The 27,479-nt window shown below is 41.0% G+C and overlaps 1 protein-coding gene across 3 annotated transcripts in view; it reads left to right on the top strand.

Annotated features, from left to right (window-relative positions):
- Nucleotides 1-27,479, top strand: part of cdk14 (cyclin-dependent kinase 14) — a 202,693-nt gene that overhangs the window by 39,204 nt on the left and 136,010 nt on the right. For 2 of the 3 annotated variants that reach the window (XM_042423787.1, XM_042423788.1), the window contains exon 3: nucleotides 25,365-25,610. In XM_042423787.1, the coding sequence (XP_042279721.1) occupies nucleotides 25,365-25,610 (246 nt within the window). Of the gene's footprint in view, nucleotides 1-12,333; nucleotides 12,407-25,364; nucleotides 25,611-27,479 lie in introns of those variants that run through there. The other variant, XM_042423789.1, reaches the window with a different exon arrangement.

Here is a 27,479-nt window from a genome sequence, read left to right as displayed (position 1 = left end):
CACATGGATTTGAAGACGTCTGTGATTGCAGTTACTTTAATTCTCTGTATGTTGTCACCACCATTCATCAGGCTATCTGCAGACATTTGTCAGTCTTTAATGCGTTCTTTCAAAGCCTGTCATGATACACGCAGCTCTGGTGATCACTCGTTGAATCTGGACTTGCCCTCATATGTTACACTGCAGCAGTGTTGGGAGCCAAGCTGTTCCACAGTAATCTGTGTGTTCAATATGCTTGAAATGAGCCAGATTTCAAGGTTTCACTACGATTGGTTGGACAAATGGGGATAACGACGCACACTTTCAGTCTGTCCTCAAAGGCTTTTATGGTATTGCACTCGTTTGAACACATGAAAAGTGACAGAAGAAGCTGTGTGAAGAATGAAAAAGGTGTTTGAGAGAGAAGTTGAAACCCTGCATACTTTAACACCTTCACACACCTGGCCAGTCTCTGCAATATGGATGTGACTGTTTAGCAAAAAGTCGATTCAGCTATCATAAAGGGCTTCCTGACGGTGTTTGATAATCTGACAAGCACTTCATTTTGAGCATACTAAGGCCTTAAGTAGAAGGGTGTTGCACAGTACAGTGTATGGTGATAAGGACTATGCTATGTTATATACCAAGCACCTCTTTGAACCTCAAAGTCCTCTATTCACTCCTTCCTATCTTCCTATATGACACATTTGTTCTTCTGCCTGGTTTGTGTAGTCTGAGAAGTACAGGATACTCAACAATATGAAGAATCCTACCAAAATAATAGATGCTGTGAAATCCGGAACTTTTTAATATTGATACATTAATACTTCTGAGCTCTTTAAAAATTCAATGTACCAACCTTGTAGAAGACTCATTGCCATCTGCTGGCCAAGCTGAGCCCTAATCATGTCTCCACTTTCTGTCAATGTGTCATCATTTACATTGACAACCAGCCCCTAATCACACACCGACTTCCAGAGCAGCTCTCGCCATTATCTCAGCACAGAGCCAACCTGCCTCACAGTGATGCCTTCAGAAAACAATCTGCTTGACTGATTTCCACAATCAAGGCTGTGTGAGACATTTCTCTCAACACAGTGCATGGTTTTGTTGGCATCAGTGCCTCCCCGCAGCCAAGCATTCTCCTTTTACTTAACTCTCAAAAGCTGCAGGGCTACGTGAAGTTAACAGTCAAGCCAAGGTCAATCCAGCTTTAGAAGTCACACTTCTAGAGCTTGACACGCTTTGAAACTTTGGCTCTTTGCGCAGGTTTGCTACAGTAAAATGTAAGCACTAATCTGAAGGCCTGGAGCAGTGTGCTTAGTGATGAATAGGGATTATAGTGCTTCTTTAAATTCAGCAGCAGCCCTGTCTGTTTCATGTTGTATCATCCTGCTGATTTGCATTCTGATGCTAGTCAGCAGCACAAAGCTGCGATTTATCCCTCACGGCTAGCAAACAGCCGACTGATGAGCTGTTTGACCACCACTATGAAGAAGTAATTGTCTGAAGGCTCATCCCTTCAGGCTGACCTATTGTTTTATGAATTAGTTCTAAATTAATTGCAATACTGAGCTCGGGAGACAAAATGTTTTCCAATAAGCGGTTTTATTTCTGATTTGCTGTGTGTGTTTGTGTGTTTGTGATTTGGTCCGCTCTTCTATTGATCTGCTGGGCCCAGAGGTGGCGGGCAATGTGGAGCGCACTGCAGAATAACAATGACAGAGTGATGGAGGGGCAACATGGAGACTCTCTTTCTTCTGGAGGCAAGCCAGAGGCATCAGCAGGATCCTAAATCCTCATACAGACAGTGGGAGGGAAGGATGGAGCACAGATGTGCTATCCGAGTTCAAGGGGAATTTAGGCCAGGCAGGGGTCTGAATATCACTGAACATTTGTCCACATGCACAAGCACACATGCGCACACAAACACACACAAACACGGAAACCCATATAAACAGCTGGAGTGCTAAGAACAGCAGCTGGGCGCTTCATCCTCTCTAGGTCATTCACTTCTCCGTCATGGCCAGCGTTAAGTGGATATGGTGCTTCTGCGGCATTATTCGATTTTGTCCTTGTCAATCGATTGTCACTTTTCTCCAAGAGGTAGGTGCCAGTTTGTTGTGATTGACCTTTTTTTTTTTTTTTTTTTTTAATTAACAAGGAGGAGTGAAGGTCAGCAGCAGGCCAAAACACACTCCTCCATAATCTGTGTTGCTTCTGTTACACACTCTTTGAGGAATCTGACGAACTGTGTTTCACAACTTAGTGTGTATGTGCCCATGCAGGGTGTACAGCCAATTATCTCATGCAGGCAGCGTGAGGTATGATTCAGCTCTGAGTGTGAACACAGTGGGCTCATTTTAATAGCCACCTGAGGCAGACCCTGCCTCTCTGATCTCACTCTGGACTTTTCTAGTTCAGGTTTAACTCCTGTAATAACATCTCGCCTCTTAGGGAGTTTATGTCTTTCCTGACCTTGTTGACTAAACACAAGGTTGATGTCATCTCAGTGAGGAGCTTCCTACTGTAAATGTGGACATGCAGTTGCTGTTTGTGTGGCAGGATCTCATTCCAATCAAGTGTGTTTCATTCTGTTTGATGTGTTTAAACCTCATTGCCTCATACATTTCATCTGACTCAAAGCTGTAAAACTTTTTTTTCTCTTCATATGATTGTCACACACGGTATATTCTACACCACTTCATTAAAGTTATTTTATACTCGTAAGCCCTAATCAGACAGGATAAATATTCCAAGGGGAGTTGGGTGATAAGATACTTTATTTTCCCTACACATGTGTAACTAAATGTACTGTTTTGGAAGGCTTTTGAACCATTGCCAAATTGAAGGACATTATCCTGTAATAAATCAAATTAATTGATTTAATTTTATCATTCATTTTACTGAATTATCTTGCACCCAAATGGTTCTGATTTGCTGTTAATTCTTTAGAGTAACAAGAAGCCTGTTGTCTGTGAGGTGTTAAATGCATATAGTCCACTACACATATAATCGGCTATACAAAGCGAACACAGAATGTTTTCCTATAGTTGATAAGATTGTGAGGTTGCACTTTTCAAAGTATGTCAAAATATCAGCAGTCACAGTCCGTACACACCCATGACGCTTAATTATGATGATAAAGAAAACAAAATGTGGACAAACCATAGGTGTGTAAATTTATGATTTTTTTGGTTAATTTGTCAACATCTGTGGTTGTTGTTGGTAACAGCTATATTTTAATAATAAGAGGACAGTTGGAAATGTATCTGCCACTAGGGGCAGCATATATGCCTTGAACAGCTACTAGAGGGTAGTAGGTAGAAGGTAGAAGTACAACAGAAGAAGAGCAACCGTTATATGTGTTTTCAGCGCAGCCAAACAAACTGTGAACTGAGTCATGTTGTTTTAATAAAGAGGAACATCAATAATTTCCATCGTGTTGTGAGCAACTACGATCTAAAATCAAGTTTCTATCAGTGCAATAAAATTATAAACAGTAACACTGGAGTACATGATTTTTTTGTGAATGGCTTGTAGTAAGGTAGACTATTTGATTCCCTTTGGGGAGTAATGGACTCTGTGAACTACTATACAGACAGGTATTTACAGAATACAAATATATTGAGAGGTTAATGCTGATAGACATGCTTCCTCTGGGTAGTATCAAAAATAAGATTTGATGAATAAAAATCTTAAGGAATATAATTTTAAATTATGGAAGAACTGAGTGCAAACTGTAGGTAATTTAGGTTGTAATGTGCTAACACATAGGGATATTAACACATGGATATTTGCTACAGATGAGATTAAAATCACTTACCAGCACAAGTTTATTTTTTTTAAAATGAACCTTTATTTGACAATGGTTTATGGCAGAAAAATATGCCAAAACTCCTGAAACAGGATAACCATTACACAACACTGAGCTGCAACATTGATCAGACAGTGTAACACAATGGCAATACATACAAATCAGACAATACAAATCATAAAATCAAATAAATAAGGATAAGAGTGAGATCTAGTCAGGAATCCAAACAAGTATGAATATTCTAAACTTCTTTTGCTATTATTCTATACTATACTACATTATGTTACATACATCTGTGCTTTCTTAAAATTATATAACTAATTTTAAAAAAAAAAACTGAAAACATAGGTCTAATATTCATAACTCAGCATGTATGAATATACTGCTGGGTGAAAATAATGAAATAATTGTGCGACATTTCCAACTTAGCAGTGCATGTAATATTAAAATCACCTTTCCCAAGAAAAGTCAATCCTCTCTGAATAATAATTGGCTGCATCACTACATTAAATGGAAAAGTTGATGGTTTGTCCTGTAATTCAGCATTATTTGGTTGCTGTCTTAAGAATCTATTGAATCTCCACTATAAAAAGCAGAGGATGAGTTTGTTGACAGCTCTGGCTGTGTAGCACGTGTTGTGACCCACAGGTGGATTTGGCAGTAAAATAATGTTGAGAAATCCAGGTCAGAGATAGTTATTTGAGGCCATGGATGTGGATCAGGAGTTAGCTTCTATGATCATGTGACCCAGATGGATGAATCATATTATGAAGCTGATGTAGCTCTATTTGCAGCTGAAAGAAGGAATCCAATGCACAAAAAGCACCTGGTCACCAAAGAGCCAGCAGTGACGTCACTGGGCTGTCATTCATTTCACTGAGTGTAAATACTCAACCTATTTCTAAGCAGTGTTTCAGAGGGTCATCACATGCAGGAGACATCCAGCATGATTTTTTGTTTACATGAGATGTAAAAATGTTTTCTTTTACGAGACTGATATCAAGGAAATTTAAGAAAGTATTTTATTCTGCTGGTGCTGCAAAAAATATTTTGTCAGTATTTAAAGTAAATTTACATACTGTTGTTCAACTTTTCCTCTCACACTTTGTGATTTTGTGCTATAAAGACAAAAGTTGACAATTGTGAGAGAACGAGAGAATCAAGGTGAAATCTTTGGATTTTTTTTTAAAAACATGAGATCGATGCAGATGGATGAAATATCTGTGCTTGCATCTTTTCTTTTCTATTTACATTTTAGTACTACAATTCACCATGCAGTCATCACATAATCTGACATGCCTCAAAACTTGATATTGTACACTGACAGATTGCGACCCTATTAGAGGTGTCTCATACTGTGTGACACGCAGTGAACCTGCAGGGTAGTTTGATCACACAGTGTGTAGGCGCCATTTAAGGGACATAGAGAGGGAATCTTCATGAAAGTCAGTGGTGTAAAAAGTCATAAAATTTTAAAACTTAATTTAAAATTAATAATACTTGGTAGGTCAAGAAAGCTGAAATGTACCCAATAGCACTAGTAAAAGTAGAAAATATCCATAAATGAAAATAACAAAATGGAGCACTGTTAAAGCTGATGAAATACTGTTTTTTAGTTTTGTTAACTGTTAGATATTCTATCTATCATTCATGGCGATCCATCTTCTTCTGTTTGACTTTGGACAATACCTTAAACAGTATCAGATTTCAAACACTTTAAGCAGGCTGCATTTAAGTCCCTCAGGGTGGTCAGAGCAGAGCAGAAGTTCAGTTCAGAAGAAAACACATCACTGTGTCTGTCCCACATCTGAGTGCTTGGTTACCAACCATCAAGGACCAAATTCCACTGAAATGAGTCTTTGATGGATAAATCAATATGGGTCTCCTGCCATGCTGGCCGCTGTTTAATGACAACATTTCAGTGGCTGGATTATCTGCGGTCTGTGGCCTTTGACTGTTTGCACACTTTCTCCTCAATAGCCAAACCTTCTCTGCCTGTGATTTGGGCTGTCACGATGAAGGAATTTCCCCTGTGGAGATTTAGGGATGCTCAACAGCACGGTATGTGGTCATATGCGGTAATAGCACCATTTTTTTTTTTTCTGTGAAAATCAAGGTATCAAGGTTAGTCTGATTATGTGTCGGCTGAATGGAGCAGCAGCACCTGACGAACACGGAAAACACTTTAAATCATGTTGTGGCAGGAAACAACGTTGGCCTACAGCCGAGTCCCCTTAAACCTGGGATTTATGAATGGAGTCTGGCTGGACGTGCCTATGATTGGTGGAAAACTACTTTACCTCTCAGGTTAAATGGCAGCCTGCTTGGTCGCATGGTGACCCGGGAGAGTTTAAACATATAACTGAAACAAAATATTCATACAGATGTGTTTTTAACTACCGAGGCCTCCGGTCAGGTCCCCCCGAGCCCAACTCTGTTATGAGGGCTGGGTACCAGGTTAGCTTGTTAGCCTGGATGCTAGCTGCAGGAGGCTCGCGTGAGGTTCTGTGGAGCCCCACGAGTGAAAACTCAGTGCGCATTACAAAATTGCATTTTTATTTTTGAGAGGCACACATTTGTAGCTCAGTTTTTTTACTATGCAAGTGAGCTAAAGTGTATTTTAGTCCCTGATTTGCCTCCGTGTGTAACTTCTCTCCCTCTATCTGCTCAACACATATCACACATCCAGGCAGGCTGTTTATTGTCTCTGCTCTGTCTCACCTCTTACCCCCGATATACCTCCCAGTCAACCCAGTGGCCTGTATACCATATGTGTATATATGTATATGTGTGTGTATATGTGTGTGTGTGTGTGTGTTTTATCTGATTCTGGATCAGAGTTGGGAGTGTGTATAGTGTGCAACACTGAATAATGAATGACCTACAGGCTTTCCCCCCACAATTCTGCAACGGTCTCACGTACATTTAAATCCTGTGTGTGTGTGCGTGTTTACAGGGTTAAATCCTGTTAAAATGCAAATATTGTTGTCTGCTGTTTTTTATGGTTTTAACTGATTACTGTCTGCTGCAGCTTGAAAATCGACTCCGTTTTAGATCCAATCCAAGCCATCTTATTGTGGATTTCACACCTTTCTGCCTCACCATAACACAATAGACATGGTGTGGTTCCTCTAGCAACAAACCTGTCAGTCAAGGTCATCCATGAGAGAAAGAGAGAAGGAGCAGAGCAAGGAAAAGCAGGGGGGCGGGGGCAGGAGAAAGTGAACAAAGGAAAAGTGTCCTCTTTGTATTTTGTAGCGCGACGGAGCGTGACATGATTTGGGAGAGAGCTTCTCCTCTATGTGGACTGACAATGCTGATGGATTTAGGAAACAGGTTATAGAGCTTTACTCAAAATATACACCGTGACACACTACTCCTGCACTACTCTTATAAGCAGTTGTATTTTGAAATATGCCTCCTCCTCCTGTCCTCATCGCTGGTGTTAAGCACTCATTACGGTGGTGGTTTTGAGGTATTATTCTCCCTCACTTATTCAGACATTCATCTATCTTCACCTAGTGGTTGTTAGGGGAAATGACAGCATCAGAAAAAAAAAAAAGTCAAGCATCTGTAGTAGATCCAGACGATGATATAAGCAAATGACTGTCCTAAAGCTCTGTTTTTCAACCCTTTCCTGTCCTGCTTTCCTCCCTTCCTGTCCTCACTTTCTGTAAGTGACTTTCTGATAGAAGACAAGCGATAGCGAGGAAGGAGAGGTGAATAACTGGCATTATTTTTGTATCATGCCAGCCAGACGGAGAACAGCAAAACAGATATTTGTTCAGATTAGAATATCACTGTACTTTCACCCTGATGAGCAGTACTCTTCTCAGTTTCAATTTTGAACAAAAATACAGTTTTATTCACTAATTGTTTCCAATCTCTTCTTCTCTGCTGTTTTAAAAAAAAAACACTGTTAAGCTTATGACAATGAAAGTTGGGAATTCCTACCAGGAAATTTGGGTATTGGAAGGCTTTTAAAATGAAACATCTGTGCAGACATTGTTGAGTTTCATGGACGGTAGCTTTACAGTGACTGAAAAAACGGCAAAGTAGAAGCGACTGGAAAACCAGATGTTACAGGTTGGTGAGTATGGCATGACTCTGTTGTTGTACTGATGGAATTAGTGCTGTGGGATTTATGCTGAATTTATCAAGACAAAAGGTAATCACAGAGTGTTTAGTTTGCATTAACAGCAAATTCAAATGGGAGCAGGTCAGAAAACGGAGAGGCCTCTAAAATGTACTTATAAAAACAGGAGAAATTATAAATAAGGTCTGTCTCTAATATGAGCCTGTTTTAAATAAAGGCCTGGTTCTCTCTACAGTTGAGGAAAACAAATTTGAGAACTTGTGGTAATGCGTCTTGTAAACAGGAATTTCTGGATTACAATTCCATTCGTGTTATGATAGAATGAGGGTGGTCAGAGTGACTTTGTAAATGCACTTTCTACTGTGTATCTTTTTAAGGGCAACTGGAAATTACAGCTTATGATACAACACACACCACCATAATGTACATTAAAAACATCAGGCAGTCAGTCATAATTAATATTCTAAATAAAGATTATGTATGGGTGGCCTGACCACATTATAGACTTACAGTATATTCATTATTTATGATCATGTGCTATTTGTAATGGAGTATGAATGCAACAGGATATACTGTCAGACGTAGTTTATTTCTAATATTTTCAGTCGATATTTAGTGAATTAAGGTAGCATACATTCCATAAGTAGATTGTGATCAGTTAGTGCTGTTTGTTAAATGCCCTGTTTTGAAGCAGGAACCATCTGTGTTATTCATTACGTGCCATAGATTAGAATAAGACTTAAATTCTATCTGTACGTAAACGTGTTCACTTTAAAGGTATACTAGGCAGGATTTTCCTAAAAAATAATATATAGACTCACAAAAGTAATCCCTCTCAATCATCACTTATGACCCACTAGAAGTGTGTGGTGGTGTATTTATCTACAGAGACTCTGCCTTCTGCCTGTATTTTCTTATTTTCTTATTATTTTTCTGTGTTCGGGACACTTTTGGGTGTCCACCTTTTGGCAGTGGGTGTGTGGCCCCCAGTTAATAACAGCATGCAGGGTGTGAGGTCAGGACTTGTAGTGTAGCAACCTGGTTATATCGCTGTCTCTGTCTCTCCTCTGCTCTGCTCTGCTCTCTGTCTCTGTGTCATGGATGTATAAAGAGCTGCAGGTCTGTGTGTCTGCTTGAGCGAAGGCAGGGCTGAGCTACACACATGCAGAGCAGAGAGACCACAGCGGACAGGATGAAACTCTGCATTCACACAAAATCCAGCAATGCAGCACCCTCCTGCAGGGTTGTGCAAGGTGTGCGGAGGTGTGGGCATGTTTATTTGTGCTGGAAATTACTTATCTAATTAACGATTTTGTTCTCACCAGCGCCGCTCACTCTCTTCATTCACTCTCTAGCTGGCTTGACCACTGCTGCTCTCTCTCTCTATCTTGCTCTGGTGTCCAGCAGGGTAGGAGGGGCCAATTTTGCTGTGTTTACAGACACCACCAATGTCAAGTGTTTGTTGGCCTCCTCATGCCCAATTTTCCAATCAGATACAGATTATTGTATCTGATCTGATCCTCTGAACTTAACCTATTTAAGAGCAGCATAGCCAAAAAGCATAGGTTACCATGGTGATGGCCTGTGGGTGTCGATAGGCAGGTTCCAGGTCCTCCATCTGAACTGTACCATAGTCCCAATGACTTTATAACATCTGTTTATGCCATTTAAAATTCCTGTATATACCCTTTACTTTAATTCCCATATATTCCTTTTATAACCCTTTACACTCGCTTGCTGTATGTTAGAGCATTAAAAATTGTCCAGATATACTATGAGTGATGTCGCAATGCTGAGTCTGAGTGTGTGAGATGTTTATAAATGCACGGGACCGAGTGGAGGGACAGACAGCTGCTGAGTGCCGGGAGCTCTGGAGGAGAGAGCTGGAGGCAGAGCCAGAGCTTTGGGACAAATAACACCCGCAAGTCACACCAGATTCTGCTGGGATGCAGAGCCGTTCACTAGCAGGAGGAGAGCTCAGGGTTTATTTTTTACACTTTGAGCAGCAGCAAGAGTGAGTGCTCAGTCCATCTCTGTAACTACTGGTTCGGCAGACTAGGGGGTTTATATTGGTTTATATGTAGCAACGCCATCATGCAGAAACCTACGTCAGATCACGTGGGAAAAAGTTTTTGAAAATTTGAAGAATTTGAATTTTGGGATTTGAATACATATGGAACACTACTGGGAAGCTACAGAATGACATAAAAACCTAAAAAAAACAAAAAATAATGGACCCGCACTTAAAGAAAAATTCAAGCAATCCTCAAGTATTATTTTGTGAGGTTTAACCTTTTAAGATTGTAAAATTTATATAAACCTATTTTTAGTCAATAACAAGTATCATTTCAAATCATTTAATAAAATTTAAGTAGTATACAACCTTAAATTCACTGTACAATGTATTTTCATTCAAATGCAAAGAGTGAACGTCTTACATAATTGAATCAAGGGTTTTTGTTTGGACAGTTTGAACTACAGTTAACCTCTCTCAAATTGCGCATTGGTGCTCATGCACCTACCACGTTAACGTGCATACTTACTGGACAGCAGCACCAAACAGCTTGAACATACTGTAGGTGTAGAAAGGTCTGGAGTAGGCTACATGTAGGCCTATGTTACCCCACAGATAGTAATAACAATAATCCATACCATATATATCATAATAATTACCACATACCTGAAAATAAACATAGGACAACCTTGTTGCCTGTTGTTGGAAATGAAAACAATTTTTCCCTGTACTGGGCTAATACATAAGCAGACATACATTTTAGCACAGTAGAGTTACAGATGTACAGCGTTTACATGCATTTTTATCAAGGGAACTCTCAGATTAATAATTTAAATCATATTATGATACTCTATGGACCTCGGTCACTCACTGCTTAGCCAACGCTAACAATAGCTAGTTAACTTTAGAATAGTCAGCTAAAGGTGTGACAGCATCAGGGAACTATGCTAGGCTACAAAAACAATGCCAAATAGCTTATGCTATGCTATTTGGCATTGACTGTCTGAGAGAGCACGAGCAGTAGCTGACGCTCTGACTTTATGAAAGTGTACAATTATGTTATCTTATTATCATTGTCACTAATTGAATTAATCATCATTCTTCATCATCATCATGGCACGGCGCACACTACCTCCCTGCGCCCTCCCTGAGTGTCCCTGTGTCCCTGCATGCTGCTCCCTGCTCACCACTTCAACTACACGCCTCCTGCTCACTCTGTTCCTTGACTCTCCTGCCACATGTCTGCTCCTCTGCCCGGCCGCCACCTCTCTTCCTTCCACCTGTTGCAGCATAATGGCGGGTACTTCTGTCACCATAGATGTTGAAGCTACTGCTGCAGCCTCTACAGCAAACATATCTGTGATTTTTGCACAACTTCTCTACAACCCCCTTCTTTCTTTTTTTGCTTATCCAACTTGACAAATGACAAAGTCGCCCTGCGTCATCCGCAGATGTTTGCCTCTGAGACATGGCATCTGACAGGAGAAACAGATAGGACAGGGGGAGGGATGGGGCCGGCCCAGTAAGAGATGTAATTGGGCCAGCCTAATGTCATTATAGAAAATAAGCCCCAGCTTTTCATGGAGGAGGCCATGAAATGTATTATGTGGTATTAACTTTATCTTATATAGCCTACAGTATGACTGCTGTAAAATCAGAATGTGCAGGTATGTTAAATTTGTCTTGGAGTTGCTTGAAGGACATGAGCAAGCTGCTAAGAGGTGCTGCAAGGTAGTTTACTCCTCTCTCATTTGGAAAGACATTTTTATTGATAGAGAGCATGGCTTTATTCCAAAGTGAGGTTACGGGTGATGAGGACGCGTTAATGATGATATCCGGCTGTGTTTTTGTTGTTGCTACTCATTCTAGAGCATCTTGTAGCCAGAAAGCCAGGTTTCACATTTTAGTGAAAGTGCTGCAGTCCAGTGAGGCAGAGAAAAACAAGCCCAGTTCGACGCAGCTCCTCTTATGTTAGTTCAGCTCAGATTCACACACATTCATGCGTGAATCTGCATCACTGTAGCTTCAGCTGCTAGCTGCTGCTGCAGACACTGTTTGCTTCCTTAAACTCCTCTGGGCTGTACCATCTCAGCTGAGCGGGGGTCCTCTAGGGTTTCAGGCTGCCCTTGCAGACGGAACCTTTCTCTCCAATCTGCTGCATCGCACCCATTCTTAACCCCCCCGTGCCCTCCTCCCCCTGCCGTCCCTTATGAGCCACAAGCTCACAGTCTCTCAGGGCTGTCGGCCAGAAACAACACAGCCTCCTAATACCTTCTGCCGCCTTGGATTTCACTCCCCCCTCTGCTTATAGTACAATCTCATCATTTCCAGCTTGCGAAGGGAGCGGAAGAGAGAGAAGAGAGAGAGAGAGAGTGAGAGTGAGAGAGAGAGAGAGGGAGGGAGGGAGATGTTTTGGGCTGGTTTGCAGGGAGAGAGGTTGGCCTGAATGCGTTCTGTCTGCTCTTCAGAGACATCCAGGTGAGCTGTTTCCTCCTGGAAGGTAAGAGGAAGACTGAGATTGGTGCTTATTTTGTCCTGCATCCCTTGTCAAGCCCACGCCCCCCCTCCCATTCTTCTCTTGCTTCAAATACATCGCTTATGTTAGTGTGTGTGTGGTTGAGCGTGAATAGTATTCCCCAGACATACCCCACACACATGTAATACTGTACGAGGCGATGTGCAGATGTGCAGGCATGTCGGCATATGTGCATTTAGGGCAGATGTGGATTGTAGTTGCATGCATGCATGCCGTGTGTATGAGTGTGTGTGTGTGTAGTGTTTTTTTGTTTGTGGGGTGTCGGGGGTGATGATGAGCTCTCATGCTAGCATGACAGCTTGAAACTGGATGGCCCACCTGAGTCTCAGTGTGTCTCAGTGGGGAGGATGTGACGAGAGACTCTGGGGATAGAGAGGAAGTAGCGGGAAAAGGGAGAAGGCTGTGTGTGTGCGTGTGTGTGTGTGTCTGCAGTTTTTGCAACAAAGTCTCAATGTTGCCTTCTGCCTGAAACAACGTCAGCACTGTCAGCCCCCCCACCACCCTCCACCACCACTACAACCATCCCCTCTGTGCTAATAGGTAGCATTTCCGTTGTGGTGGTGAACTGAGTGCTGATGTTTACTGGTCTAATGGACGGGATGCTCTGCTGCAGCGTTTTTCTGCTCACTATACAATATGTCGTCCCACTTTGGGAAAAATTGCAACACGCTTGTCTTTTCTGGGCCCAGAGGGATGGAATGTGGGCACTGTGGGGAAGACGAGGCAGAGAGACGGGGACGGGCCATTTACCATCTGTGGCTGCATCTCGTGGACGTGTAGCGAGGCTTTCTGCAGGGCCATATGCAGCTCCTTGGGAAGACAGCAGGCCAGGCTGTTAGGACAAAGAAAAGAGAGAGAGAATAAGGAGAGAGGCTGAAACTGGAGGAGTAGAGCAGAGTACCATGGTGTCATGTGTTTCAGAGACGATAAGTGCTGTCAGAATACGGGGCCAAATCTAAACTAGTGTCCTCTTTAACGGAGAGGAAACAAAGGCTCTTTTTCCAGAGCTTCAAACCCAAAGCTTGCTTCAGTGAATGCAAGATATAAGTGGAAGCAAAGTTCTGTGTCTAGACCAGCTCTTTGCTTTTATCTGCTCCTACAGGCATATTCTGTGTATCTTGTTTTTGAGGTTGCTACTAAATCTGTAGCCTAGCAATGTCTGCCCACAATTTTCACTTCTGTCTTTTATTGTGGCCTGACAGGACTCAGTAAGCATCTGAGTGGAACAGATGTCATCTCAAGTAGGCGTTACAATAGTGACAGTACTTATTCTCAAGGGTTTAGTATTCTTCAAACGAACTGGGTCGCTAGACTACATCTGAAGACAAAAGTGTTTGTACCTGATCTGAATGGCCACATGGAAGATGGGCCTAAACCCTGCTGTCATGGCTTCCCGCTGTCGTGATGAACACTACCTTGAAGAACTTTTTGTCTTTTGCATGTCTTTGTAGACTTGATGCGATGAATTGTACCAATGACTATTAGGGCTGTTGTGTTGAAGGAATTTCCTCTGTTGTGATTTAGGGTGGCTCAACAGCACGGTGTGTGGTTATATGCAGTATGAGTGCCTCTTTGTTTTAAAATGAAAATCAAGGTATGTTAGTCTTATTATGTGTCGGCCAAATGGAGCAGCAGTACCTGTAAAAGACACAGAAAACACTTTAAATCGTGTTGTGGCAGGAAACAACGTTGGCCTACAGTCGAGTCCCCTTAAACCTGGGATTTATGAATGGAGTCTGGCTGGACGTGGCTTTAGATTGTATGATTGGTGGAAAACTACTACACTCAGGTTAAATGGCAGCCTGCTTGGCTGTGCGGTGACCCGGGAGAGTTTAAACATATAACCGAGACAAAATATTCTTGCAGATATGTTTTTAAATACCGGGCATCAGCACCAAACGCCAGTCAGCTCACCCTGAGCCCTGCTATGCCCGGTTATGAGGGTTGGGCACCAGGTTAGCTTGTTGGCCTGGGTGCTAGCTGCGTGAGGCTTGCGTGAGGCTCTGTGGAGCCCCATGAGCTAGAACTCAGCGTGCAGCGGGTGGGATCCTCTGGAGCTGCTGGACCGGAGAAGCCGCTGGATTGAACAGTGGGAGCTGTCAAACATTCAAAAATGAAAAAATGTGAACATAGCGTGGTTGTGGCAGTTGCTTGCCATCCACCGTGGTTGGCTATAGCGTGGTATTGCAATATTGTGGTTATTACGACAGTCCTAATGATAATAAGGGAGCATAGTTTGGGATAGTTATTCCTGGAAAGCATTCATGGTATTGCAGTGTTGAAAGAGTATTTGTTTAACAGAGAAGTTAAACCTGTGCTTACTTTCACACCGCCGTACACCTGGCAATCACTGTTTTAAGTAGGCATGATTATTGGATTGTCTGTTTTGGAGAGTTACATTTTGCTGTTGGAGAGAGTTTCAGATGCTGTTAGACAATCTGACAAGCACTTTGTCAGCATACAGAGGCTTTTACTCAAACATCAACATGAACTCTAAGCACACCAGACTGGCTGAACACAGTACCACATCATCAACCTGGAAAACAATTTCCTGGAAAACAGCTTTCTGAAATTCTTTTTAAATTTCTCCTCCTAAAATCATCCTCTCAATACATCTAAGATCAAAAAATGGGCCATTCAGTTGCAGAATCATATTTCATTTCATATCTAGAACACCTAGTTTTAATAGTAATTCATGAGGTTCAGGAGGAGTTTTAAAAAGGAAGCAAGTCATTTCTTTCATTTCAGTTCTACAGAGATGGAGTCAGTGGCACGTGCTGTGATTCATATTGAGTGGCTACAAAATGAAGGTGTTTGCTTAAGTGGAACTCGTGCTAATGATTCAAGAGTGAATGCCCAATTAGACCTGAAATCCACATCCAGTTAATGTCATATTGTTATGCTAATTTCATGTGGACAAGCCTTGCTGTTATGTAAATTCTCAACATGAGACATGAGCACTACACAGCATTACATGTTAATGGCCCTCGAAATGTGTTTTAATTTGATTTTGGGCAGTGCATGACCTTGAATCAATCAAGACGCACATGGTGAAAGGGGAAGTCTATTGATTGTACACATAAGGGACGATTTACTAGTCATGGGGAATACCATTCAGCTTGTGAAAACAGTTGTATAATATGTTTTCTGTGGCTCTCGAGGAGCTTTGTCTGATGACATCAGCAGGGTTATCCCACCTTGCTCACCTTGGGCTCTAGAGAATACACATTTATTGCAGAAAGCCTGCATTACAGACTCAGGGTCTGGAGTTTGAAACATGTAGTCATTTATCAGGCAGGGAGGGTCCAAGAAAAAGACACTATTAAATGCCTTATGGTTGATGTATTCTGCTCTAATTTTGACCATTTTTAATTGGTCTCTTTTGAGTACAGAACCATAAAAGTGCAGTGCTAAATTGCCGGAATGCACCTTTAAATGTATATGAATGTGTGCATTTAAATGAATTTAAAATGTATAAACCACAGTTGGTTTGGCAAATTGCATCCAATTTGTGTCAATTTTTCAGTTTTTACTACTTGAAACTGAGGAATGGTAAATTGACTGCACTGAGGCTGAAACTGTTTCCAATCAACTTTTTAAAAAAAAAACAAAAACGCAGCATCAAGTCAGACTTAAGTGATGACAACTCATTTTGATGTGTTTCCAGCTTTTCAGCACACCTACAAGCTGTAGCGCAACACTTGTCTTGAGGCAGACAGAATGAGAAAACTGCCCCCAGCACTTCTGCATTATACCAAAGTAAAAAGTTGCTGTGCTTCGTGAAGTTTTTTTTTATAAAAAAAAAAACTTCTTAAAAGGTTTTACAGCCTTATATGAAACAATTTATGAGTTTTTGAAGATAAGTGAGGGTGGAGGCTGCCAGGGCTGCTAGGAAGGGAAGTTGGTGGGTGGAGGCTGATGTAAGGAGCTGGCCATGTCGCAGCTGTTCTCCTGAATGACTGTGTGCTCTTCTGAAGCTGCAACTGCTGGGAAGTCACTGCTGTTCACTATAGAGTGTGAACTCTATGAAAACTGGTCAATATACACCACTTCCTATGTTATTTCTTTGATGCAGAGTTGAAAATATCATATAGGCCTACCCTTTTTTAGGGACTTGTCCCGTTTTCTTCAGTGGTGATTTAGGTAGACACTGCTGTAACGAAGAGCCTCTATCTGGGGCATCAGTTGGCTGTTGGGAAATTTTATTCCACCACATATGTTAATTAAAACTCAACCACAATATCTTAAGGCTGGTGTACAAAATGATAAAGAGGAGGAAGGCTAGAGCCACAGCAGCAAAATAACAAAAATGCATTTACATATTTTATTTTGCTGGTGCACTTTATGAGAGTGACTTGCAGAGAGAAGTCACATTGGCTTTGACAGAAGGCCAACAGGATATGGAAAAGAAGGTAGGTCTGAGCCAAAAAGCAAATTACATTATTTCATCACAAAAGAGCTTCTCAAATATACAATATGAAACCATATAGATTATTGAGTGATATTTATGCATACCTATGTGAAGGCTAAATTTCTTCTCACATTTAGTCAAAGTTAATGCCTTACCCTAAAGGCCAGAGTACGCTTGGAAGAAACTAGTTCCTACAAAGTGTCGTCTTACAAAGTGTGGCCATCACTGTGTGAAGTGGGCATTTTTGTCAGACTGTCAGTTTCAAAAAGTTCTAAAGATTTTTTAGATCCAACCCCCCAAATCTGACATCAGAAAGGTGTGCAGACAGGAGTTTTCAGAAACTGTTAGATGATCCAACAAGCGTATAGTGTGAAGCACACTGACACATTGAAGTCACAGTGAAACAGCAGTTAGAGTGTCTTTAGCTTCCATAATGTGATGTATTTCTGAGTGAAACTGAATATATGGGTAGTGTGTAGTTATGAGAGAGATTTAAATCAAATCCACCCAGTGTGAGTGGACTGTTGGCCTCCACCCAAAACTCCCTCACCTGTTTTGCTAGATCAGCAGTCGGAGGATGAGGGAGAAATGAAAACATTAAATATATAAACAAATGTTTTTGCCAACCGAACATACACCTAGTCCTCATCAGTGAATGGAACCAGCTCAGGTGTCATCACGTAACCCAAGTGTGGAACTTTGATCACCTGACAATAAGTAGTGATGACAGTCATGGGAACATATCCACCAATGTCCACGTTTAGGTGATGTGACCACACTCCAGCTAGTTCCTTTAGCTAATGAAGACTGTGAAATGCGGTTTAAAGCTCCCAAAAAGCGAATAACTGGACCTTTAAGAATAACAAACGTTTCCCAAAGAGTGAACTTTCATGTTCAAATTGTTTTTTCCATTTCCCTTTTTTGCACTGATGATTCCATTTGAATCACAAAAATAACATATTGCTTTGTATTTTAAACCAATATAGGCAGCATCACACAAAAAGCTGCTGTGTTTGAGGAGAAACAAATGATGCTATATTTAGAGCAGACACAAACACCGCTCTATCTGCCATTCAAGACCACAAAGGCTTGTGGATGGGAGGTGGATGAGGTGTTTTTTTCCAGTCTGTCCTCTGGTGTATCGTCTCACTATCGCCTTGAGCCCAGAACGATGAGCCCAGGCAAGCAGATAGCCCTTCTTTGTCTCAGTGAAATGGAAATGCGTTCACACAGTGGGTAAGCCCTGACTCTGGCCAAGTTAACATGGCTGATAGCCTTGAGTTAGCAGAGCACATAAGTAGGCTTTATGGCTGATTGGTCCTTTATGGCCTCTGTGGTTCTTGTCATCGTTCAAGCTAATGTCATCAGTAACTACTCCTCTGGAGATAGTTGAATTAGCCTGGACCTGCCCACTGTGTTACTGCCTACCTTTTTCCATTACTGTATGACATCTCCAAGATAGGATGAATCTTAAATGATCCCTGTGGGGTAATGGGGTCACTGCAGCAGTACGGAATAAATTATAGATAGGAAAACAATGCAGTTTATCACAGTTTGTTTATGTGTGTGCATGTGTGTGTTGGTATATCAGCATGGAGGTGGGGAGGGGGGGTAGTTGTGATTAAAGAGGCTATACTTCAACCAGAATCGATATGCTGTTTCTGCATCCATGGCAGGGTTTTCCTGTCTTGGAGGGGCGTTCCCATCTGGGAAACAGAGGAAAGCCAGACGTATTAGGACACCCACATGATTAGCAGAGGTGGCGTTCTTGTCATAGAACAAGAATGCCCAGTGCTTTGAGTAACTTTGTTTTTGGACGCTTACAGTTTTATTTATGACTGTAATTACATATTTTTGATTACTATATGCTGTTAATCATGTTTTAATTTTTCCACTTCGGGGTAAAACTCTACAACAAGCTAAAAATCATTGCCTCGTAACATTTTAACAAACTATTACCTGTTCACACATCCAGCAGACACAGATCAACCTGACAAATTTAAGTCCAATATCCACTCTCCTTTTAGCTCTATTTTGTCCCCAACATCTCCTCAGTTCACCAGCTAGTTTAAAATATGTCTGCTGTTTGGTGCCTGCATACAGCTCCTGGAAACCAGGTTGTGAGAGATGTGAGACTGAACCAAAACAATGAAGTTGTGGCCCATAAAATCAGAACAATGAGCTAAGACACCCAGTGGAACTACAGTGTTGGATGATAATTCTCTGTGGGTTCATCACTACAAGTGACCCCTTTCACATTCTATGAAGTCATTTCATCCATTGCTCATGTAGAAATATTGATTTGTACAGCTTTAACAAGACATAATCAGCTATGGTTGGAACAGGAGAAACACATGCTGGTTTGAGTCCTAAACCAGGAATTGGAGTGGACAATAAAACCCTCCAACCATGAGTCTACACCACCATTGACTTTGAATTCTCCACTACCCCTAACCAGAAGCATGGGTGGTGGATCATGGAGGAAATATACTTTAAATGTAAAGATCCAGAAATGTTTCAAAATATAAAAATACTGAAATAATCATTTGTGTCTGACTTCAAGAAAGTTCAATTGCCTTGTTTTAAATTCTTAAAATTCCATCTACTGCTCCCTCACCGAAAAATCCAGGATCTATAAATAACAAGGTTATTTTTAACTTCAAAAGTTTAACTGCTTGAGACAAGATGTCTCATACTTCACTGTAAAGTCCATTCTCAGTGTTTGTGCACTTGAGGCTTCAAGTTTCCACATCACACTTGTGTAAGTTGCACACTGGACCACAGTTGAGCCAAGCATCTTATCAGTGTCTGTAGTGACGGATGTTTCCTACTCAAAGTGGAGAGCTGTGAGTGTGTTCCACAGATACAACCACCCCATTAATGTAGAGTGCCATCCATAGCTCTTAGTGTGAGTTGATGCAGATTGATAACAGAGAGCTAGTGGTTAGGGGTCTGTTAAAGAAAGGGCCTTCTTGTGCTCCTAGAGATCAAAATGACAGAAGGCTTACATGTGTACACAGAGCTTTGATTGTGTTTGCAGGAATAAAGGTTTGCCTCTTCCAGATCATACTTTGGGCTGCCCTCTTTATCTCTGTGTCTCTGTGTTTCTATAGATTCATTATATCAGCTGGAGCAGAGAAAGTATGAGGCTGAGGATCATCTGCAGATAATCTCCTCTCCGTCTACTGATGTAATATAGTAATTGCAGGCATTGAGGGCTTCACAGTAATGAATAACTAGTATTTTTCTATAAATATGTGTTGCTCGCTTGCGGATGTGTTAATGAGCGATGGCATGATGACGCAGTAGGCTGGTAGAGACCTAGAAGCCCTGTCTGTTATTTCCTTGCCTCTGTTAAAAGACCGTACAGTATTAGTGAAATGTGCTGGTTTGTCAGGTCCTCTGAGGCAGCCTCTAGTGATATGTGGATTTATTGCTGTATGGAAATCATAATGCTACAGCATATAATAAATGAGAGTAAATCCCTGCAGCCAGGTCCCAAAAATCTGCTGGAAAGCTTGAAACCAGAAGAGTGGAAGCTGTTAATGCAGCAGATTAATGAACATGGTTTTTGGAATGACATGTTCAACTATGACATATACTGTAGGTGTAATGTTCGGGTGTCCACATACTTTGTTAAATGTCCACATTCTTTTGTGCATCATGAGTTGAAGTGAGTTGTAGGAAATGAAGTGGCAAGTAAATTAAAATTGAAGTTTGGAGCTTCATATTAAATGTCAGTCTTATACTGGTGTACCTGAATTAGGTGCTTTCCAGTATAGGTATCAGTTCTGCAGTGAGATGTTAGTTCTCTAGTGCTACAGTAGCTTGTGTCTGCAGAGTGCAGCAGTGCGTAACATCTTGTGAGTTTTAAAACCTCATCATCCATCTCAGGTTTTTGTGACCTTATTACAATGCCTGAGATGTGTTTGTGTTCTAATTTTAGACCAGACTAATGCTATATTTAGCACATGTTTAATAGTTTTGTCTGGATTCAGCATAAACTGAGCAGCTGGCGCTTCATTGATGTCCTCCCAGCCTCACCCAGTTTCTCTGGTCACATCACTCCACTGCTTCCACGAGAGGTTATTATCCCTCCGTCTACCCAGCCATGCTTCCATCGATTATTTTTGTTTGTTGTTGGTCCTGGTCAGGGTTGGGATCAACAAAGCTACAGAGCAGCCAATTCTACCTTTTTTTTCTTTCCTGGCCAGCTATTATATCACTCTGTTCTTTCTTCTTTGTCTTTTTTGGTTTGTTAGTCTTGTTTAGTTTCCATACTAAACATACCCTACCATATATCACCAAGGATTTCTGTTTCATTATATGATTATTCAGGTGTTACGCCAATAATACATTTGTGGAGCATGTGTGCAATTTAAGATCAATCCTGATTCACATACAGTACATACAATGATTTATGAATGAATGTGTTGGGGAGATGCTCTCAGTGAGCGTGCAAACCAGCAGCTGTAACTGAGCACAGGTGTGTTGTATAACACTGATGAAAGGCAACAACGTAGCTAACAGAGGACTATCATATTCCAAACACAATACTTAGCACAGATGCTGTTAATGAAGAAGGAGCAAACAACACGCAAACCTCTACAATCATAGTCCACTTCATAAAGCCAGTACTGTCATTCACAAAAAAATCACGTCAATGCAAAATCATTCATGCCAGGAGCAGTAGGAAGTGTTCGTCAGGATTAGCGAGGTAGAGGTGTAGAGTAACAGTGTATCGATGTGCACAACTATAAAGGATTCTTTTGCACTTTCTAGGAAACCTAACACACACTTAGAGCAGCCATAGACTAACAGACTATTGGCAGTGGACACATGATCATATGCTGTCAGTGGTGGAAGAAGTATTCAGATCCTTTACATTAGCCAATGTGGCAATACCACTGTATAAAAATACTATATTAAATCTTACTGAAGTAAAAATGCAGAAGTATTAGTAGCAATATGTACTGATATGATCAAAAGTAACCCTTGTTACCCTTGTTAGTGTTATTGGATTATGATGCATTAACATGTGTTTAGGTGGAGCAAATTTTATACTTTTTACATATTGGCATTTTATGGGCTGTTTACTTTTTTTTGTACTCTTGGTTTGTGAAATATTGTTCTCAAAAGTAACTAATAGCTGTCAAAAATAATAAATATAGAGAAAGAGTACAGTCTCTCTTTCTGAAATATAGTGAATGTAGTGGAGTAAAATGGAAATACTCAAGCTAAGTACAAGTAAGTACAAGTGTCCTTAATTATAGAACTTGAATAAATGTTCCTAGTCACATTCCATCAACTAGTGGCTGAAAGTGTTTGCAGCTGTTGTGTGGTTACTTCAAACAAAATATAATGGGTTCAGGCATTGTCACTGGTTCATTTTTTTTTTTTTTTTTAGTGTGGCGAGATAGTTATTACCACCATGAAGGATTTTGGAAACTTGTCAGTCTTCATACAGGAGGGAACGACTTCTGTTGTCCTCAGTGTATTGGTCTCTGTGTTCCTAGTTTTGAACGTTTGTGACCTTTTCATCATCCAGTCATGTCCCTTAGCCTCCGATGAGTCGCTGCGGAGCGCTTGGAACACAAGCTTTGTTGAACACGTCCTTCGCAGACACGCTCATCAATTATTGATGCCTTGTAGCGTGATAAGTCCTAAATGACAGCATTTGTTTTTGTTAGTTTAGGTGCTTTTCCAGATGATAGCTGCCGTCACTGAGGACATACAGGATTATGCATGGGACTCATGTTTGTGACAGTTTTGCTGTCTCATTACCACATATGCTTTCAAGCTCCTCATTTCTTTGTATTCCTCCTGCGTCTCTCTCTCTCGTGTATTTTCTGGCTCATTTTGCATGCTCCTTTGCTTAGACATGTTTTTTCTCCTACTCCTTCTCTTGGAGTGCTTCCACTGTATTTCTTGCTTGAAAAGTTCTAATGTACAGATGGATAAAAATGGGAACATTGCTTAATTTTGAGGCATAACAAACTTTGTCTCAACAACTTGGAAAAATGGCAAGAGGGACTATTCATTTAGTTTTTATATGGGTTTCTTGGCGGTTACAGTGTAGGCTGGTCTGTAAATCTGATTAAGTGAAGTGAATTTGGTGAATCATTGGTGGCCCAAAGGTTAGAGAGGCGAGCTTGTGACTGGAAGGTTATCGGTTCAATAGTCGGATTGACGGGATGAATCTGAAAAGTGAAAAAGTAGCGCTTTCCTCTCCCTCATTACCACCACTGAGGTGCCCTTGAACAAGGCCTTTAACCCCAACTGCTCCAGTAGAGCTGCCCAGTAACCAGCAGATCAGTCTGTGGTTGTACTGGGCAGTATCCATGTGTGAATGTGTGTACCTGTATGATTAGGGCGTTCCTGCAAAAGAGAGGCTGCCTCTCAGTGAAACTTTCCTGAATAAATAAAGGTTAAAACAAATAAATAATAAAATCAAATTATTATAATTCATTTTTTTGACTTGGAAATATGTGCTACATTAGGGCTGAACATTTAATTGTTTTTCTATTGAATATTGCAATTTGAAAGAGCAATTTTCAAATTACAGGATCTGTGATTTTAATTATAACTCACATAATTCACTTGCTACGGCTTGATTAATGTCACGCTTTTAGCTGGTGACTGTTGGCAAGTGTAGCTGCCAAATTAACTCAGCTGTAGTTCCTTAACGTTAACTTTGCAGGCTGGTCAGACAACAGTATTATCTGTACTATGTATGCTTGGCCAAAGTTGGTTTTCTTGAAGAACATACACCACTATGTATAATTTGATGATGTTAGCTCTGGGTTGTGTCTTATTGCTGTACAGAACAGACCAAAACAGTGGCAAATCTTTTTCCATGGAAACGATTGCATCAATGTAGATGGATGGCTAGTAAGTAGCTCATTAAGTGTTGTAAGTGACAAACAAACCAGAAAGCTCTTAAGATGACTTTTCTCTGACTCACTGGTTTGAACCCTTGGAGGACCTTCTAAACAAGCAGCTGCATTATTGTATCTGATAATATTACAGAGGAACTCCTCAGATTTTACACATAAGCATGTGTGTACAGGTGTTGGGGTGCGCTACTCCTTATGTGAAAAAGCTTTTATAAAGCCTTTTATGGCTCCAGAGGGAGCTGTGTGAAAGTCAGTGTCGGTTGGGGCTGAAGACTATAAGTTTGCAAAGTAAAAAGATCTGGGGGTGTGGAGTTAGAAAGAAGTTACCAGACCTCTGTCACGCAGCTCCAGGATACATTAGCTACCACTAGCATAACACACCCAAATCTCCAACAGAAATGTTGGCGGTTGAGTTGCATTGTGGGTACTGTAGGTGCCAGTTTTGACAGTGTCAAAAAGACGATTCTGTTGCATCAGTTTTAATCCTTTTTTAAAGTGTCCTTTGTAAGCCCAACAATGGTTTAGAAATGTAATGCTGAATGCTTTAATGTAGAAACAAGATACATGCTTGTGATTATGCCTGGCAAAAGTATATCTTGTGTTGTACAGTAGATCACAAATACAAGAAATATTGTAATAATCATAATATAATCTCATTATAAGCCGGAAAATTCAAAAGTAAATTATTTTCCTCAAACTGTATGTTGAATACTGGATCTAGGTTGTAGTAATTTTTAGTGTTTTATAAGCTCATATCAGCTGGATAGATTTGTATGCATGACACAATAAGAAAAACTAAATCACTGTAAATGTAATCAACCTAGAGTATACGATCACTATCACGAGGGTGTTTGCTTTCATATTGTTTTTCAAAGAAGTTGCCATATTGGCGTTAGAAATAAGGGAGCCTGTGTATGAGGAATGCTCCAGTGTGGCCAATGAAACCTGGCCTCATGTTAAAGAACAAGCCAGCGAACTGCAACACGACTCCTCCTTGTGTATTACAGTAATTAGAAGTTCTTCCTGCAGGGGAGCCCGGGCCTAAATATTTAATCTGAAGGGAGCCGTGGCAAAACATGTCATGCCGCCTGCATCTTTTGTGTCCAATATACACAGTCCATGGTGGAGGAGCAGCTGGTAAGGTGCTTTGTATTGGAAAATAGATGGGGAGTGTGGAGGGCTGGGTGTGTGCCCAGTGGGCTTGTAGGAGACAATCTGTAGCAGGTCTGCACAATGGTATGGATAAGTAGATGTGTGTCAGAGATAAGATGGAATTGTGTGAATGTGAATGTGTGGTTTGGGAGTAGCAGCAGCAGCAGCAGCAGCCGGCTGCGTGTGCAGCAGCAGAGCCGATGGAGGCTGGAGCTGTTTTGATCAGAGAAAAGAGAGATGGAGATAAAAAGGCTCTCATCTTAGCAGAGAGGTAGCAGCAAGACTCTACAGGGAGGGAAGAGACCAAGGCTGACAGAGAGATGAAAAACAGGCAGGATCTGGAAGACGGGGACACAGTCAGTTTTTGGCTGAACATTGGTAATGGCAGATGGATTTTTTCTTTTTTTTTTTTTGCTCACTTTTATCTTCTCTCTCTTTTCCCTCTTCCTTTCTCTTTTGACAGATATGTGTCACAAAGATGTCCACACGCAGCTGCCAGGGAACGGACTCGGTCATCAAGCCCCTGGACACCATCCCTGAGGACAAGAAGGTGAGAGTTCAGCGCACGCAGAGTGGCTTTGACCCGTTCGAGAAGCCCGCCAGCCAGGTGAAGAGGGTCCACTCTGAGAACAATGCCTGCATCAATGCCAAGAGCTCATCTGCCGGCAAAGAGTCGCCCAAATTACGCCGACACTCCAGCCCCAGTTCTGTAAGTACACCTTTCATACACATAGAGTCATTGTGTAATTACATTCCTTGACTGACTAGTAGTAATGATCAATAATCTGCTTGGCCTCTCATCCTTATCTTTATTTATTTGACATAATTTGCTTTAATAAAACATTACCCTAGTCAACCACCATAAAAACCCTACACCTGGTGATGAAGTCATTTGTCAATCAGTAGTCTGAAAATCTCCTAAAGACCATGATTAGAGGTCTCGGTGCCAAAATGAGCCTTTCTTGCCTCTGATTGGCTACCGCTTGCATCACCGGGGAACAGCTGCACACTTTGATTGTGGATTACATCTATTAAATGCTCGAATTCCACATAGACATCCAGGTTTATCATTTACTCAAAGCTGTCTAATCCTTGACTGCTTTTAGTAGAACTCGTTCACTGTGGTTTCTGGGTCAAGTCTGTGATAAAATACCACATTCTTCCTCCCATAAATGAAAAGTCAGGATTATAAGCAGTCGAATGCACCTTGCTCAAATCAGTACATTCAGGGGTTTTACTGCTACAACCTTACTTGGTCTGGTATGACATTACTGAGTCACTAACAAGAAGTAAACATACTGGACCTCACCAGTATGTTTGCTGTTTCCTGCCTTTGGCTCAGTTCCACTTGCCTAATGGTTGCCTAATGATTATGTATTTAAAGGAATTGTTTAATATTATACAAAATGAACGTATTCGCTTTCTTTTAGCAAGTGAGATGAGAAGACCACTGTTATGTCTGTGTGTTAAGTGCAGAGCTGGAGCCAGGAGATGATTAGCCAAGTGTAGCATAAAGACTGGAAGCAGGAGGAAACAGCTAGCCTGGCTCTGTCCAAAGTTTAAAAAACTGCCCACCGACACCTAAAGCTCACCTAATAACATGTTGTATCTTTGTTTTATTCATACACAAACAGAAACGTAAAAGTAAAAATGTTCAGTTATAGTGGGTGTTATGCACTGTAACTCTTCCTTAATGAACAATATTCTATCTGTCAGTACTTTTGTGCATTGTCTCCAGCTGTAGTCTCCATACAGGTACAATGGTACCAAACCTGTCAACCTAGACACAAGTCTTAGTTCAATAAGACTTCAGGAAGCTGCGCACAGTCAGTGTCTTCCTGTTGTTCACCAAGAGCATTGATGCTGATGATACAGTATTTGGGCAGTCACCTCTGGCTGGGTTGATTAACAGTGGGAGAGAAAGCAGTCAACAGTTGTGCAAGTGTTGCTATGGCAACATAGCTTATTCTGAGGTAGGATAGGGCTAGAGGTGATATTTTTTTCTTTTGCTTGTGAGAGAAAACTCAGTTGCATGCTTATAGTTCATCATTTATTAATTATCATGTGTCTATATATTCATTTAAGTAGATGTACTTTCAGAATATGCGTGGTCACTGTAATTGTGAACCATCTTTCAGTGTAAATGTGTTGTGATCATCATATGCTTCAGAGAGACTGTGGTCCTTTGTTGAATGGATATATCACATGTAAGTGTGTTAACATTATGGCCTTTGACGATTTGAAAAGAGCCCAGGGTCTTCTGATGTGTTGTCATAGCAATATGTTTAAATAATCTTATAGGTTTTGCTCATTGGATGATGTGATGCTTGACCAATGGATAAGAGCGTCTAATTCCTTATAAAAAACACATCCTCAGACCCCAGACATGTCCATCATAGCACCAGCATGGTATGACTTTTGAAATGACTGTTTTTTTTCTCATGTGTTTTATTTCGGCACCAAGCTCATTTTCTTTTCTTCATCTGACACAAATTTACTCGCCTGTTTTTCTCCACACAGTTAATTGAAGTCTGTTTACAAACAACATGATTTTCTTAATCATGCAAATGAGGTTTTC

The sequence above is a fragment of the Thunnus maccoyii genome, chromosome 10, assembly GCF_910596095.1.
Source record: "Thunnus maccoyii chromosome 10, fThuMac1.1, whole genome shotgun sequence".
NCBI classification, from domain to species: Eukaryota; Metazoa; Chordata; class Actinopteri; order Scombriformes; family Scombridae; genus Thunnus; species Thunnus maccoyii.
This window is presented reverse-complemented; position numbering and strand designations above follow the sequence as displayed.